Raw genomic sequence first — 18,038 nt, forward strand, 5'->3', positions numbered from 1 at the left:
TACTACCTTGATCTTTATAAAATTGAGCCTTGTTGACTGCTGTCATTGAATGAGTGGCTACCCATTTCTCTATATCCTAAGTGGCTCCCATTTCTGATGATATAACATTTTGTTTTAGGCCAATTCATGTATGCCTTGAAACCAAAAAAAAGACAAGATTTTGGCTCCTCCCTACATTTGTGTATGTATTTTTTAAACAATAAAATAAAATGATTCAACATGATATTTTCCACCTCATAGATGCCAAGTATAATATTTTGTTTATTACTAACTATATTTGAAATTAAATTAGATTTGCTGTATTTTTTTTCCACGACTGTACACAATTGCATTCTACGAACAAGTGCTCCATGGTTCCAATTTCTGTGAAACACATAGTACATAGAGGGCAGTCAACTAACTTCCATTCCAAAAATTTTGAAAACGTTGGAATATATCTATGAATAATTTGAAACTGAAAGGCTCTAAATTCTGTTGAAATTGTAGTAGTGTAAGGTAGACTGAAAATTTTATTGATAACTACTGGAGATGCATCATACAGTTCCTCCAACCTGGATTTAATTGTTGGAGATTCTATTACTGTGGAATACTTTATTTTTGCTGGAATTAATTTTCGCTGAAAAGGCTTTTTGGGCGTTTTGCTTGGAATTTATTTTCACTGATTTTTCATGAGTTTAATGTGAAATATAGGAAAAAAAGTACATTCGCTGGATTTTATTTTCACGGAATCATCCCTTCAGCGAAAATAAATTCCAAGTGAAAATAAAGTATTCTACAGTATTACACATATACCGATACTTATAAACTAGTACTCGTTTACTTGTTAATAAATTGATATGTATATGTATATATGATAATGTTGATATAAATTGACAAACCGTGTGATGAAAAACTAAAAGCAATATCTGGAACTGTTTACACGGTCCAAAATGATTTTCCAAAATTTGAAAATATTCGCACTGAATTTTTTCAAAATATCTGGCACCCAGAGGTAAAACTGTTAAAATGTGCATCAAGGATTTCTTATCTGATATTTTTGTCACCTTTTATCCAATCTCTGTACCTTGCTCATAGTGATATTTGTTGACAGGTAAAATAAAATATCCAGAGTATGAATGCATGGAAATTAAGTTCTAAGCGAAGATAAACCATGCTAAAAATGCAAAGGCTCATGGGTGAACAATTGTTTGTAAACAATGACACGCTATGGCCATCTGCCACATGCGCATGGATTACTCCCCTGCTTTAATGAATTTTTCTTGCACTTAGCAAACCTGTGCACAGAAAATGTAATCTTTTCATCAATCATTCACTTCCGGTAAAATTGGAAAGTGTGAACAAAAATTGTATGAACAATATGATTTTTGTGAACAGAAATCACCTTTGACCTACCTAATGTTTTCCAAATCTTAATTTACAATTCTGTGGGCGATGCATTTTCTCAGAATAATTCGTGGTTTGATATTCGTTTAAAGGGCGGTAGTCGTCACGCCAAGTATGCGCAAGATATATGGGTTTCATATAAACAAAGATGGCAACTTTGGCTGTTGCGCAGATCAACAAGTACAAACTGAGACGTTACCAAGCTTTAATTAGGTATTTTGTAGGTGATTGGAAGGTGTCAAAGGAGTCACCGACAGTAATTAGTGAAAGTCGGGCCCGGTCAAACCTCATACTTGTGATTTCCATTAGCAGAGCGCATTGGATTGTGGGAAAATCAATGTTTATTAACACAAATGTCGCACATATGTGGTGCGACGACTGCCGTTCTTTAAACTTTTGGCAGTGAAAGTGGCAGCATTTACTAAATCAATCAATATTTAATTTGCTATTGGTAACTAATGAAGTGATTGTAGCAACATTAGGCCCAACCACTCATTCTGAAACATACAGGAAGTGATGAACAAACCCACATTTTATTACCCATTAGGCATTTATTTAAAATTTTCACAAAATTCCTACCATATTACATAAAAAAATTTATTACATATTCATGAGTTTGTAAATAGCATTAAAGTGAAAAAAATTCTTGGCATATTAATTCAGGAAGACAGAAATACAGTTAATTCATTTACAATTTGTTTGATATTTGATTAAAGTCTTCGGACTGGGGAAAATAATTTGTTTCAAAAACAAACAGTCAATACTATATGACTGGCACCCCGTATTGGGGTTTTCAAGATAAGGAATTAACAAAACATGTCTTTAAATTATGACGACAACAAGATGCAGTAATTAATTCTGAACACTTTGACGAGCTACGATTGAGTGAATTTAAATAAAATCTGTGATACAAGTACATGATAATCATATTCTATTCTCCTGTATTACATCTTACTGAAAATGTCTACATTGCTATGGTTACATGTTAAGTAAGCTATACAAAATATTCTAATAAAGTGTAGATATAAATGAAGACCAAAATTAATGAGATCGAGAGTCACAAAACTTGGCCCTTAGAATATGTTGCATTCTCTCCCACGGTGGGACAATAGACATAATGACGAGACAGAATGGAATAATATTTGAGGGGCAAAACCCAAGTCATGGTTGCTCTCTCTCCCTTCCCTTCCCTGTCTCTCTCTCACGATCTTAGCTGCCATTCGCAGCTCAGGTCCATTAGATGCACATTTCCCATATACCAAACAAAGTATTTTACACCTGCAACATGAAATGGGACATAAATTAAACATAATGTGGCACGACATCTTCGTCCCTTTAATACATTGCTTGCCAAAAAACAACAACATCAGCAATGTTTTAAACAGGACTATCAAGTGCACGACACTTCCTGTACTAGTTAATCAGGTGCTGGGTATGCACAATTGTTCATTACTTATTCATATTTACATAAATGCAAATGTTTTGTCATGATGAATGTATGAATCACTCTCTACCCAAAATTCATCAATTAGATTGTCAAACAATATTTAGTATAAATATAAGAAACTTTTTATCTCAACCATAACCTAACAGACTTTTTTAAAACTTTTTATAACACAAAATGCAAACATTAATGAACAAATCAATGGTTAGTTCCAACATTACTGGAGTAATGTGGGATCTCAAAATGTGATTGAATACACAAGACTCTCCCAGAAGTTAGCAGGGGTAAATTCAATAAGATGCTGACATTAACCATAGGTAGGAAGACAGCCATATTGACAACATCATGCTACTTGTGCAATGGACATAATAATTTTCCCAAGGTAAATCAGTAACAATGTGCAGTGGGTTCATAAGAAATAAGATATTAACCACAAAAATATAGATACCGAAGCAAGTTTGTTATGTTTGTGATGTTTTTGAATTATGTTTATGGCAAGCAATAAGGATAATACAGAAATTAAAATATGCAACAAATAATACATCATAAATAAATATGAAAGTATGAAACTTATAATACAAAAAGTATTAAATGGACAACATTTAATAATGTAGTAAAAATAAAAAAAAAAATTAAGAAAATATGGCAAAAAAAAATCTACTGACTTAACTTTGCAGTAAAAAGATTATTAAGTAATGAAATAATAATGTAGATACAAAGCTAGGGGTAGGGCATTTGAAATTGGGTGGAGATGGAGGGCAAGAATTTCAAGCCCCCCCCCAACAAATTTCCATATTCACCCCTGAATATAAAATGGTTTTATGAGATGAAGAAGAAATGATGACATAACGGCAATGATTTTGAGCAGTTTAGGATGACATTACAATGACAATCACGTACTAATCATAAAAGAAAAACTGAGAAATGCGTTGAGTTTACAAAGGTTTGTTCAAATAAAGTGTATGAAGAATAGATAGGCATTCAGTTATTATACCGAGGCCATTCAATTAATGTGACCAGTGATTGCCCTTTTTTCAGTGGCTTTAGTCTAATGAACTTGCATCAAAAGGCCGAAATGTGGAAGGTTATTACACATTTAGTACATTAGCTTCTACACTAAGTTTTCAATTCAAACAGTCTCTATGGGGGGGGGGGGGTATCGGCTGGTATCTAGTGTAAGAAACAGACAAGGGATGAAGTTCCAGTGAGCCTGTGGAGTAAATTTTTGTAGTTTTCTTGATTTATTCAGCAGATATTGGTAAAATATAGGTAAGGCTTTGGCAAAATTTGAAAGAGCAGCTAATATTCAAGCTTATATTTTTTATGGATTTTATTTTTCATTCTATTCGTCTGTTTTCTCCAGTTTAAAAAATATGGGCTGCCTAGAGCCTTCATCCCTTGTCTATTTTTTACACTAGATAACCCCGCCCCCTTGCTCATGAAGACTGCGTACAGTTCATTATAGTTTCTGGGCTCCCTGTGATTCAACCTGAACAAACAATATGATTTTTATTTAGAATACTGAACATGTTTATTGCTCCCTCTCGCCAGCCTACAAATTTCTGTGGGAATATTTTACACAATTCCATTCCAATAATACTCTAATGAAAATTAAACCCATCGGGTAATTTGAGGTTGGATATTTAAATAAAATACCCTGCAGAATGTCAGGAAACTTTGATCTAATTTATTGCCAAGCAAATCAGGTTTCAAATTACGCAAATTAGTAATTAATATGCAAAATTTCTTCGTTTAATTCAACTCCACTGCATGGCGAATGCTTTAGACAGCCTCTAGGGTCCAGTATGTTCTAAAGTTAAGAAAAAATTCAGCCAAGGACTGATTGTGATATCAGTATAAAAGCTGAAAATTGGTTAATTATACAAATTAGGTAATTGATATGCACTGATTTTAACCCAAAACTAATTAGGTCTGTGCATTGTCCTAGAGCATCTACATGTATGTACTAAAAAGCTGTAAATTTATTAATTATGCAAATTATCTAATTAATATTCATGGATATTAACCTATGACATCTATGTACTAAGTTTTATTGAAATGTGATGATTACTGGTAGTACTCAAGATATTAGTGGAAAACCTGAAAAGAGACTAATCATTATGCAAATTAGGTAATTAATAACCATGGATTTTTATCCAAAACTACTCAAATCTATGCATTAGTCCAGAGCATCTATGTACCAAGTTTCACCAAAATCCAAAGAATGGCACTTTAGATATCAGTGGAACAGTCATGGAACAGCTAAAAATTAGTTGATTAGCATGCAAATTAGGTAAATAATATGCATGGATTTCAACCTAAACCTAATTAAATTTGCGCATTAGCCTAGAGCGTCTATGCACCAAGTTTCATTAAAAACAAACATACGATTCTTGAGATATCGGTGGAACAGCCAGACACGCATACACACAAATACACTCGTACATACACAGACAGACAGACAGGTAACTGCAAAACACAGAAGTCAAAAAGTACTTCACATGCATGTCACACTACACAACCTCCCTACAGGATTATACAAGTGACAGGTACGTTAGTATTCACAACCCAACTCAACCCAAACAATCAGTTTACCATTAAAATAAAATATTGTATTGGTTGCAGCCATGTCACCCAACCCAACCCAACCCAACCCAACCTACCAACAGAACACAAGTGACACATGCGTTAGTATTCACAACCCAACTCAACCCAAACAACCAGTTTACCATTGAAATAAAATATTGTATTGAATGCAGCCATGTCACCCAACTCAACCCAACCTACCCACAGGATTATACAAGTGACACATGCGTTAGTATTCAAATCCCAACTCAACCCAAACAACCAGTTTACCATTGAAATAAAATATTGTATTGGATGCAGCCATGTCACCCAACTCAACCCAACATACCCACAGGATTATACTAGTGACACATGCATTAGTATTCAAATCCCAACTCAACCCAAACAGCCAGTTTACCAAGTAAAATATTGTATTGAATGCAGCCATGTCACCCAACTCAACCCAACCTACCCACAGGATTATACAAGTGACACATGCGTTAGTATTCAAATCCCAACTCAACCCAAACAACCAGTTTACCATTGAAATAAAATATTGTATTGGATGCAGCCATGTCACCCAACTCAACCCAACATACCCACAGGATTATACTAGTGACACATGCATTAGTATTCAAATCCCAACTCAACCCAAACAGCCAGTTTACCAAGTAAAATATTGTATTGGTTGCAGCCTTAACACCTAACCAGACCCGACCAGACTCGACCCGACCCGACCCGATCCTACCCAACCTACCTTTCATGCACACGAGACATGCCTTAGTATTCAAATCCACACACATTTAAAGTTTTAAAATGTTGTATCAGTCGCCTAAGTCCATACAAGTAATTTTCATCTACTGAATTAGATGGTATAACATGAGTGAAATCAATCATTTTCACGTCAGCTAGCCTATCATCAATAGTAGAAGTAACTAGATTGATCGGCTCAGAGGCACAAGCTTGCATAGGTAAACCAGCTTCAGCGATTGGTGGTTTTAGGTCACATGTGTCCCTGCTCGACCAATCAGGATCTTGAGATAAGGAAGCCAAGGGGGTTACAGTGGATGGAGGGGCAAGTTTCTTTTTTTGTCTGGCTCTCATCTCTGCCACGGTTAATGCTCCAATAACTTCATCGTCATCATCATCACTCTCTTTTATATGCAAAGTCTCGGTAAATGATTGTTCAACTGTGGCATCCTCCTGTAGAGAAGCCTTTGGTCCATCAAGTCCATTTACCAAAGATTTTTGGTCATCAACTTTATCTCCTACATTATTTGGTGCTGTTGCCATGGAAACATGCTCCCCAGCTTTATCTTTATGAAGCAGAGAAGGGGGAGGAAAAGACAAATAATCCTTGTCTGAATTAGACTGCTTTGCATCTGAATTTGTCATTTCGAGTTCAGCGAAACTAACAATGTTTGGATTCAATTGGACAAACTCATTCTCTTCGTCGGATGAAATCTGGACGTCTCCTTCGTAAACTAAAAGTAATGAACTAGAGAAGAAATGCATCTTTGTTTGGTTCTCAAACCAGTTCTGAATTTCCTCTAACTTTTTGATAAACGTTGGGATGACATCCATACGGAAATCTTCATCGCTGTTCAAAAATCGAGCCAGTCCTAAAAAAAAAAAAAAATGATACTTAGTCTGGCAAAAAAAATATTCTCATTTCTAGAAAGAACTTCTGAGGTGACTGGGACCTAAATATAAATCTTTTCTTTAATATTTGACGAAATGACATATCTCAATATTATGTATTTTCAAATATTTCATGTAATTTTTCTTTTTTTGTCGATAATTATTCTTTCAATCACTATCATATCAGGGAAAGTTGCATCAAGCATGATATATTTGTGATTCATAGCTACTTTGCGAAAATAATAAAACTGATTTCCCTGAACTCAAATAATTACAAAAAACTCTTCAATGGACATATTGCTCTCAAATTGTGAGGCAGACATTCTTGCAATAAAACAAGTCATTGTCAATGACACATCCCCGTTCCGTTCATATTTGAGTGACATATACATTCAAAGCAGATCATGACCGAAATCTCAGACCACTTTCACTGAATTCTTCAAAACAAAATGACCGCCAGTCGGCCATTTCGAACTTGATCCGAAAAAAAAAATTACGTGCATCAAGGTCCTATTATGTTTAGGGAAGAGTAGGAAATCAAACGGGCGGTGCACCGCGGTCATTACCGCGGTGTACCGCAGAACGCCGGGGAGAGCCGCGGACTGCTTATAATTAGGGGTCTCTACCGCTGTACCGGTCTCTACCGCGGTCCTCGGTAATGTGTGAAATATGTACTTAATAGTTTCTTTGTGATTCCACGAGTCATTGTTTTAAAATCCGATGCTGTAAATGAATACGATATGCGCGCTTGTTTAGTATTTAGTACATGTATTTAGCGTAACACTGGAATAAAGTTTACAATTGAAAAGAGGACGATTTACAAAGTTTCAGCGTATCCAAGCCGTATCCTGGTTCTTGATTGATTTGGCAGTATCATGTTCACCATTTGTGTCACACTCCAGAAAAAATGGCCAGCAAACGAGAAACGGGCGAACTAATCAAAACAGGTCAGGCTGTCTGCATTGCACTGACAATGACATGATTATTTTCTGTTTCGTTTCATAAATCTTGCCTTGCGCATGTATTCTTGGTTGACAGAATCTTTTTTAAACAAAAGACGTTATTTTTCTCTTACATGTTCGTGTTCCATGGTACTCGTGAGTGTGAAAGGCATTTTGAATGAATAATTATTGAGTTTATGATACCGTACGATAAAGCTAGCTGGCTTGATTAGAATTTCATTGCGTGTGAACCGCTGAGGTCATTGCCCGTTACTGTGCCAACCGCACGTAGTTCAAAAGCACCTGACGTTGTTTTGTTTTGTTTTCACTGGAAATGAAAGCGATCGAATACTCTGCGTTCAAAGTACGCTGCCCCAAGTTTGAAATTACAGTAAATTGTAACGCATGGATTTTATTTACATGAAATTTAGTTTATTTCAAAATGATATAGATGTCAAACCATAATTATTATTATTTGAAATGTTGTTTCTTGACTTGACTTTTCTGGCTTTAATGTTTTGTGTGTGTGTGTTTGTTTACAATATCATTATCAACAACAGTTATTCAGTGGCCCCGTCTCTGAGGCAGTAAGTCGCGGTTTCGACTAAGTCGCGTAGTTCGATGGCTCCGGACGATTGTATTGTGTTTTGCCGTCAGTTTTAAAGTAGAAAAACTAAGTCTGGTATTATCGCGTATTTAATTGCCCGCTCAATCAGTTGGAGGTGACAACTTAACACCTATAGACCGTCAATTACTGAAATAGAAAGTGTGATAGCAGCAGTGTGACTCGAGGGGTCGACAGGGGTATAAAAAATAAGTTTGCGTAATTATTGCAAAGGCAATGCATTATCAAGTCGGCAAAGTTGAAATATTCACAGCCAGTACGTAAACAATGGAAAATAAGTTTGCGTAATTATTACGAAGGCAACGCATTATCACGTCGGCAATGGTGAAATATTCACAACCAGAACGGTAACAATTTTTACGTCGGCAACGCAGAGCCAGTAAAAATTTGCGTAATGGGATGTGTATAATAAAAAGGTCAACGCGCGGAGCGCGAATGGTCACCAAGGTAACAACCCACTTGTTCAGCGCGTGACTTGGGGTTAAACTTGGGCCAAGGTTTATTAGATTAGTCAGTTTCGCCAAGAAGTGCGCTATTTTTTTCGCTGATCACCCAGTTGTTGTAGTATATATTGTAGCACCAAGTGTGTGACACTCCCTCTTCGACTTCGGGTTGCTTTTCCTACTTAGTGCATGGTCTCGAGGTAACGTAAACTGTGGCCTCTCATCGAGTGTTTTACACTCGGAATTTGTACTTCGCCCGATTATATTGGTATATGCGAAACATTAATCTTTTAAAATAAATCCTGAGACTATACATGATGTAAATTCAAAATAATGTGATAATATTTTACATTATGTGGGGTCTACATTATTCTGGGTTGCTTTGCGATGTTATACCAAGACTCGTGAAAATAAAATAGTGTTCTTCTGCGAACTAATATAGACGATTTTTCCAATCTTCTGGTACCACTCGATTTTATTATTTGAACTTGGCGGCAAGTAACCTTTAGTTTCCCAGTCTATTGTGTCCATTCATAGTCTTAACAATAGGGTGTAAATTGCCATGCGAGCCTACCGCACTTGACCGCGGTAAACCGGGGTCATGGAATCTATGCATAAATTTGCATAAAATGCGGTCGACCGGCGAGCACCCACCACCACCGCGGTAATGACCGCGGTAAACCGCGAGTTTGATTTCCTACTCTTCCCTTAATGTATGTACCAAATTTGAACAAAATACGTCCATGCATAACTGAGATCCGGTGAAAATGCATTTTCGGCCTTAAAGCGGCCGCCATTTGGCTTTCGTTAATGAGATCATGAAACAAATGCACATACATATTTATGACATGATGTACCTTGTGTGTGTGAAGTTTGAACTGAATTCTTTAAAACAAAATGGCCGCCAGTCGGCCATTTCAAACCCAATTCAAAAAAGAAATGACATGCATCAAGGTCCTATTATGTTTAATGTATGTACCAAATTTGAACAAAATCCGTCTATGCATAACTGAGATCCGGGTTTGGAATGGTTAAAATGTGCAATTTTGATGCATTTTCGGCCTTAAAATGGCCGCTATTCGGCTATCGTTAATCGGATCATGAAGAAAATGCATGTGCATATGCCCATATGATGTGTGATGTGTGAGTGAAGTTTGAACTTAATCGGTCCATGCATGTTCGAGATCCGAACGCACGGATGCACGGACGCACACAGGGCAAAACATAAGTCCCCGTTTACGGACTACATTCGAACGGGGACTAAAAACAGAAAGTTTCACAAAACAATCAATGTTTTGAAATCCTGTTAATTTTTTGAATTTTTTAAATCATATTAATTTTACCTTCAATGACTTGATCTTCATCTAGGCTCCTACCATAAGTCTTGTCATAAAACACATATTGGTCTACAGATGGGTGATATATCTGCAACAAGAAATTCAATGAATATTATACAATAAATGAAAAAAAAATGATTAAGGCCCACTTAATTTATTCATGATTCAACTGTGACTCCTTAACTTTGTAAGCCGACACACAATTTATATAATTCTGATTAAGCAAGTGATCCAATTTGAATAAAGCCCTTTAACTTGATTTTCGAAATGCTCAATTAGCCTACAATTTGATTAAGGCCCTTTAACTTAGTTTGCATGAACACAATGTAAGCAATGATTTGAATAATAGTAATTTGCATACAATTTGAATAAGGCCCTTTGAATTTTCCTACATACATTTACATGCAGTGTAAAGTTTTTTTATCTTATTATTTTATTATCAAAATCACAAATTTTCTCTTACCCTCATGCCAAGTATCTGAAACCCCACCTGTTCGACTGGTGGGTATTTCTTGAGGGCAAGTTCGACTTTCTCAACCGGAGCACCATCTTCATAACAGCGTCTTCCCATTTTCACATCTACTATACAAGGTTTATGGAACTTCTGAGTTGCGTCGTCCAGTTTCATGTATATTGCTGATTGTAATTAAAGAAAACTCTTTCTTTTATTTTCTCAATAAAACATCTTTTATTAGATGACCAATAAGTTCAATGTGACCTCGACCAGGACTGATTTTGTCTGGATTCCAAGTCCAGCTTGTTGATTGATGGGTAGAGGTCTTCATACAAAAAAATTTAAACTGCATATGGCTATGTTTGAGGCATAATAAATTTTTCCCCTGATGAATTTCATTTTTTCTAAATTATATTTTTCAAAACCACTATATCAGTGTATGAATTCCTGTTGCATCAATTAGCATAACTAATTGCATCACAACAAATCTCTGTGGATCAAGGATGCATCACATATCGGCTTAGAGCGTACAATACAACTATCGTTAATATTTGCCGGTATTTTACTTTTCTGCGTTAATAATCTTGCATCCTAGACACGTAATTATGAGCCATCATTTTTTCCACTGAAAAGTGGGTGCATTTTGTTTGTTGTTATGTATTTCTTTAAAATTTCTTTGATAATTTAGTAGCAAACTGACAAAATGACTCACTGGCTATAGGCAGAGGTACATTACTTGGGGTTTGTAACTACGGTGACATGATACCAAGATCTCGTCACAATCTTGCTCTCGCATAAGCGTTCCAACTCAGAAAAAATGCGAATGCGCATGCCCGAGGTAACTAGGATACTGGGATGTCCAGGTGGATCAAAATAGCTGCTTACGATATGACGGATTACGAGAACTATATTTTCTGTATATTTTCGATGTATTACATTTTTCACTATGATAGTGACAAGAAAAGTTTATTTTTTTCATTACAAACCTTGAACATTGATATGCGTCATGTCAGAAGGTCGTAGCCTCAGTCTCGCTATCTACGAGAAGAGACTTGAATGGGATCTTGACATGATGTCACCATACAGCACTATGCGAGTTGCAAACCCCAAGTAATGTACCTCTGCTATAGGTCATGAACTAAATATTGAAAAAAGTCAAAGAAGTCAACTAAACTCAAATTATGTACCCACTAAGAAAGCGGTCTGAATACAAATCTTTTTGTAGAAGGGATTACATGTTAGACGAACACCAAACAGTGAGCTCTGTGTCATAGAAAAGGTAATAAAAGGATACTGTCTGGGTTGGATGGGGTCGTGAAAATCCCACGAAATCTTGGCACGTAGTATTGCAGCGACAACATAACAGGTTCATCTTGATCCTCACGAAACAATTCTGTGTAAAAATCTAATTCCCGCTGACCTTTTGGAGGACATTGCGTAGGTTTTAAAATGGTTCCATCTAGGTGTTGTAGCATTCCTGCGAAGATAAAAAGAATTAAAATCTATCAATAAAACCATAAATACTTAAAATCATTTGACAATTTGTATTTTCTGCACAAATTCACATGACCAGCATGTATATAAATAATAACAAATAAGAATATGACATATGACATGACATGTGATGTAAATCTCAAGACATGTGCATTGCATGATTCAAACGTACTCACCAGCGGTACAAGATTCACAAAAATCAGGAATCTACAAAACTGATACCATATTTACAATTTCATTTGAATATTGTGCAAACTAATCGTTTTTTTTGCAATATTAGAAGCACATCTCCAAAAGAAGCACACAAAACAATTGCACGTATACTAGATCATTACAATGTGACCTCTTAACAATAGACCACACACATTTATCATTTACATACACTAATTACCAGAGTAAATCTCGCATATGGCGATGTTGGAGGTAATAAAATTTAGTATTTTATTTTATTTATTTATTGACACAACACTGACTTAGAAAGTACAGCAGTAAAGTCACTAAAAACTACAAGATATACCTGTAAAAAAAAAAAACAGCCTCTCGGCTGAGATAGCTCCACTGTTAGCAATGCACATTTCAATTAAAGAAAAGAAGATATCATTAGAAAATGTACAATATGTATATTATTGAAACAACGGGACTTGCTGTTTTCAACAAGAAGTCGAAAATATCACTTTTTACCAAAAATGACAAAAATATTCACCAAAATTAGAAAATTAAAGATATCATTACAAAATGAACAAATCTGAGAGAGGTCTACCCAAGGTACATATACACCAAGTATCAAAACATTCAGACTTGTAGTTTTCAAAACGAAATCGAAAAAGTAAAACATTGACACGGAAAAAGCCAACAGACAATCACTCATATGATAAGCTCCGCTCGACAAAGTTGACAGCGTAGCTATAAAATGATTAACAATGCAAGATAAAGAGTGGACCACAAATTACAAATTTACAAGATTCACTGACAAACATTATACTCCTCATATGAGGTGCTACTGTCTTATTTTAAGGCAGTGTTTAATTAATAAATTGTGCCGTATTGATCTGTGTACTGTGGCTGGTTTCTGAAATTATTTATGTGTTTGGTCATATCTTCAACTAGAGACTTTCTTCAATGTTCGTACTTTGGATATGACATCATTAGATGGAATTCATCTTTGATTTCTCCTGTACTACATAGGTCACATGTTCTTTTTTCAACGGGTGTTTTTGGTTTAGTGTACCAGCCAGATTCTATTTTTAAATTGTGATTCCCTACTCTAAATTTACTTAGCTGTTCGCGTAGTTCAATAATGTCAATGTCTATTATGTTTTTATCAAATTATAATTAATAATTAGTAACTATGGAGGAATGTCAGGAATGCAATATATTTATCATCAGATAATGGAATTTAAATTGATTAATTTTATCAATTTATACTACTATAAACTACTCACATCAGTGTACAAGTTTATGATGATTTAATAACCTTCGCAAGCTTACGGGGGTACTGTTATTTTGTCTTTGTTTGTTATCTGTCGAAAAAACAACATTTTTCCCCCTAAAATACTGTGAAACATGTCTAAATAGCTACATGCCATTTTAGCGAATTTGACTCAATGCATGAATTAACTTAATCTTAATTTAACTAAAGTGGCAATAATCTTACTGTGAGAATAAACTCTTTTGTAATTGCGAATTAGCTAAATTAGCTAAAATAACGTGCTAGCTAAAAAGACACTTTTTATAGTACTTTATCAGACCTGCAACCTATTTGCTTTTATTTTTCTCAACTTTAATGTATTTTTTTGTTTGTCTAGGTGACGATTTTGAAGTCCATGTTAGGTATGTGACCTGCTCGCTAGATAATCCTTAGTGGTGAATTTCCGGTTTCTGTATTTTGACCTTTCTTGGATGAAATCTCACGTCATACATAGTGAATAATCATATTAGTAGCGGAATATCACAACTGTATTATTCATAGTCACACATATCTACTTATGAAGCTATATAGCAACTTAAAAGCAGACATAAAGTTATATGACTTGACGTTTATGGGAGTCGCTTACAAAGCCAGACTTGAAAAGAATCACTCTCCATTGTTTAAAGGTCATTCTACACGGGTCTTAAATGATGTATTTTTACGGAGTAGTGGATTACTGCATGACGATTGGAACTTATCTTTATGAGGTGCATTGAGACAGAATACTCTCAATAAATTATGGATATATGAATTAAATTCATCCCCATCATCAAATGAAATTAAATCTAATCAAATCAAATCATAGACAAGGATACAATTTCAATCAAGCATATCTGTCTTCAAATAAAATTTAATGGTTTCTACTAGACAATATTAAGTGTAAAATTTCACAAACTTTTATTAATTTTTCTATAAAATTGTTGTTAATTTTGGACCAGATTGACAAAATTTTCCATTAGCGATAAGTCTTGATCAAGATTTCTGAAAAATGTGGAAAAAATTATATGAATTTATTTTCCCGGTAACGATGGTGACAACGTTGATTTTGGTGGCAAAAGAGTACAAGTAAAAAATAGCCCTGAAAACTTCTATTGCTAAACTGCCGTGGCAATTTATTTTTTACATTTACATTTCTACTCAAGTAAAAAAAAATAGATTACTAAAAAAATTAGATTCTCTGTCAATTCGAGGTTGTATGATTTGAGTTTTTATATCAGGGAAACTCTATGGACTCTTGACCAATACAAGTTTTGGGTCCCTTGGCTGCTACGATACTGAGCTAGGGCTGACTTTGCATGATGATTTATTGTAATCATCATCATGTATTTCATGTATTTTGAACAATTCTTGAAAGAAAACAAAATTCTCTATAACTGTTACAAATCACATGACTGGATCAATCATTTGTAGGTATTTCCCCTATTTTTAAAATTTGTTTTCCAAGTGTTGTTGTGGCAATGAACGGTTTGATATCTTGTATGTGACATACGAAGGACTTGTAATTATCAAATGATTGTCATTACTCATTATTTAGAGTTGGGGAATTTCACAAGCATGACAATCTCGATAGAGCTTCGTTGAAAGTAAGCAAATCTGCCCCAAAAAGTAAGTATTTTTGTTTTTCAGAAATTCAAAATTATGCAACTGACTCAAAAGAACTTCTTGCAAGCTTTAATTTATGCATCAGGTGACTCATGGCATCCGTATATGGTAAAAATGACCTTTCAACCTTTCAACAACATGGCTCTTTCTGATTCTATCTGCATTGACTGAGGAAATGTTACAATCCACATGCATTATTTTAAAGCACTTATGTCACAAGTAAAAAGAATTTAAGTTGTTGAAATCGTCACTGGTAAAATGTTTCATGATCTCTGGTTGGAATCATGTTACATTTTTTATGTGTCGCATACGTCAAGAAATACATCACATTATTTTTCAGTTTGCATGATAACAAGTTTTTGTTTTTTTGTTTTTAATTTGCTGGTTAATAATAATTTTAATAATATAGATAAAAATTAATAGACATGATATACATAATAAATTCTTAATAGTTGAAATAAATCATAAGTATCCATCTTATAAATACACAAGATTTTATAAATACACAAGATGAATGAAATTTTGATAGGACATTTTTACCATAGAAATCAATGGTAAATTGCTAAAAAAAACCATGATGATCTGTGTTATGATTCAAAAGTAGATCGGTGACAGTTTCTTTTTTGTTTTGTGTACAAGTCCTTTTTTAAGATAATTCAAGATAATTCGGTCATCTGATTTAATAGTAACCAACCACTTTAATAACACATGTTTTGAAGGCAGAAGATAATCTATACAGTGAGAATATTCACTCCATATTTGGTATTGCTTTATGAATTCTCAATTGCCATTCACTATACATAGTCTGGTTCAATTGAGGTCAAAATAAATGTAAATGGTTGCCATGTGTTTTTAATAAAAGTGTGCAACAGTGATGTGAATAGAAGTAACACACACTTTTTAAAGCGGGAGAGTAGTCACCTGCGCATGGAAATTGAGTTCCAAGCGACGATAACAACATGCTAAAAATTCAAAGGCTCATAGGTAGACGCTTGTTTGTAAACAATGACACGCTATGTGCATCTGACGAATGCATAGGGGACAACTCCCCTGCTTTAAGTTTCAAGTTTTTGTTTGGTTTTGAGCATTTCTATTATCTGTCAGTTTGAATATTTAGACCATAGTATGCGATACCCTGTATTTACTTGGTGTATCAGTGTTCATTTTATCAATGTATTATCATTATAACCACCCTTTGACTAACAACAATAATACTGTGAACCAGAATGTACAATAAGAGAGTTGAGACTGGCACAGATTTGTCAATACATCACATGAAATGCTGCTCGAGTAATAATTTGTTTTTGCAAACAAGAAGGAGTTATTAATTGGGCAAGAGTTCCCCAGCCTCTCCAGTGCTCCTCCCCCTATTTTAGTTGTATATGCCCCCCTTCAGAACATGTATGGAGGGGCATATACAATTAGGGGGGGGAGTGTTAGAATTAGGGTTTAAGTTAGGGGAGCTTAAGGAACTTATTTAATTATTTGTAACAATTAATGTTAATGAAATGTCATATTAACACGTCCTTGTTTGGGTCTGCAGCCCTTTTGGGATCAACTTTGAACCAATTGATATGTTCAATTGTAAACAAAGTTACGCAAAATTTCACTGTGTTTTTATTATTAGCAATAGAGCTACAAGACTTGATTTTGCTTCAGTCTCAGATAGTATTCCCTGTCGTCATTGTGTTACCCGTGTAACCATGGTAATTTGAGCCACGGATGTGATGATGTGAATGGAACACAATTTGAGAAACTAAAACAAATCTCACGAGATTTTGTTGCCTTCTAAATTCTATGTGATCTTGATAAAATTTCCAGGAGCAAAGGATTTTTTCTTCCCACTATTTAAGTTAATGATGAAATCTGGTTCGATCAAGCATGTTTTCCAGGAGGGGTCCCAAATGTATTGACTTTTTAAATTTGAGGGAACAACTTCAAATTATGAGTCGTTATATGGGCCAATATCTAACAGAGCGCGTCGCTACGACCACCGTCCTTCAAAGGCAAGTTCAACTCAATACTAATACCATATTTAACTTGTTTACCGGGTCTATATAAACTGGCCCCTGTAACTGATTAACCAGGTACATAAAACAAATACTGACCCACCTGCTTTACTTCGGCCATGTCCGTGCATATGTCCGGCCACCTGGTGGCTCAAAACCTGACATCCTTCTGGTATTGGTGGAGTCGGAACTCTCTCCACTTGTGTGTTTTCCCCGCCACCAGTCGCCATCTCTAGACTTTGTTAAGTTTGTATTCACTTTTCCCGTTCAAAGTGATAATTTTCGATGTAAAGTCTGTGAGTTTCAGTCCGATCCCGCAGATCATTCGTAATTGTCATGATACCTCACCCTGACTATGTCTCATCCCAATGAATCAATGACTGAACTGCGTTTGCGTATTGACACGGGGTCATCGCGCAGGTTCACAGGGAAAGTCGAACTCAGAACAGTTCGTACTATTGCGTACAGCGCACAAAGACCTATGAAGCAGATTGAGGAAAAGTGTGTTTACATTGCTGAAATTTCATAACACATTTAACCAAAATGTTGATGCAATATTCTCTCACTACTACCATTCATTTGTTGAGTGACTGTGGTGCAACTGATAAAAAAGATCAAACACGGCCAGTGAG

The 18,038-nt window shown here is 35.2% G+C and overlaps 1 protein-coding gene across 1 annotated transcript; it reads right to left on the bottom strand.

Annotated features, from left to right (window-relative positions):
* Window positions 1-1,914: 1,914 nt before the first annotated feature.
* LOC100368434 (inositol polyphosphate multikinase-like) lies at window positions 1,915-17,769 on the bottom strand. Its single transcript, XM_085494053.1, has 6 exons — window positions 17,510-17,769; window positions 12,128-12,310; window positions 10,843-11,015; window positions 10,386-10,467; window positions 6,150-7,014; window positions 1,915-2,661 (listed from the first exon to the last, which is right to left on the bottom strand). Exons 1-5 carry the CDS (start codon window positions 17,634-17,636, stop codon window positions 6,173-6,175), a joined length of 1,407 nt encoding a protein of 468 aa, XP_085350179.1. The 5' UTR covers window positions 17,637-17,769; the 3' UTR covers window positions 1,915-2,661; window positions 6,150-6,172.
* Between the last annotated feature and the right edge of the window lie 269 nt (window positions 17,770-18,038).

This window comes from Saccoglossus kowalevskii, chromosome 19 (assembly GCF_978046115.1).
Source record: "Saccoglossus kowalevskii chromosome 19, keSacKowa6.1, whole genome shotgun sequence".
NCBI lineage: Eukaryota > Metazoa > Hemichordata > Enteropneusta > Harrimaniidae > Saccoglossus > Saccoglossus kowalevskii.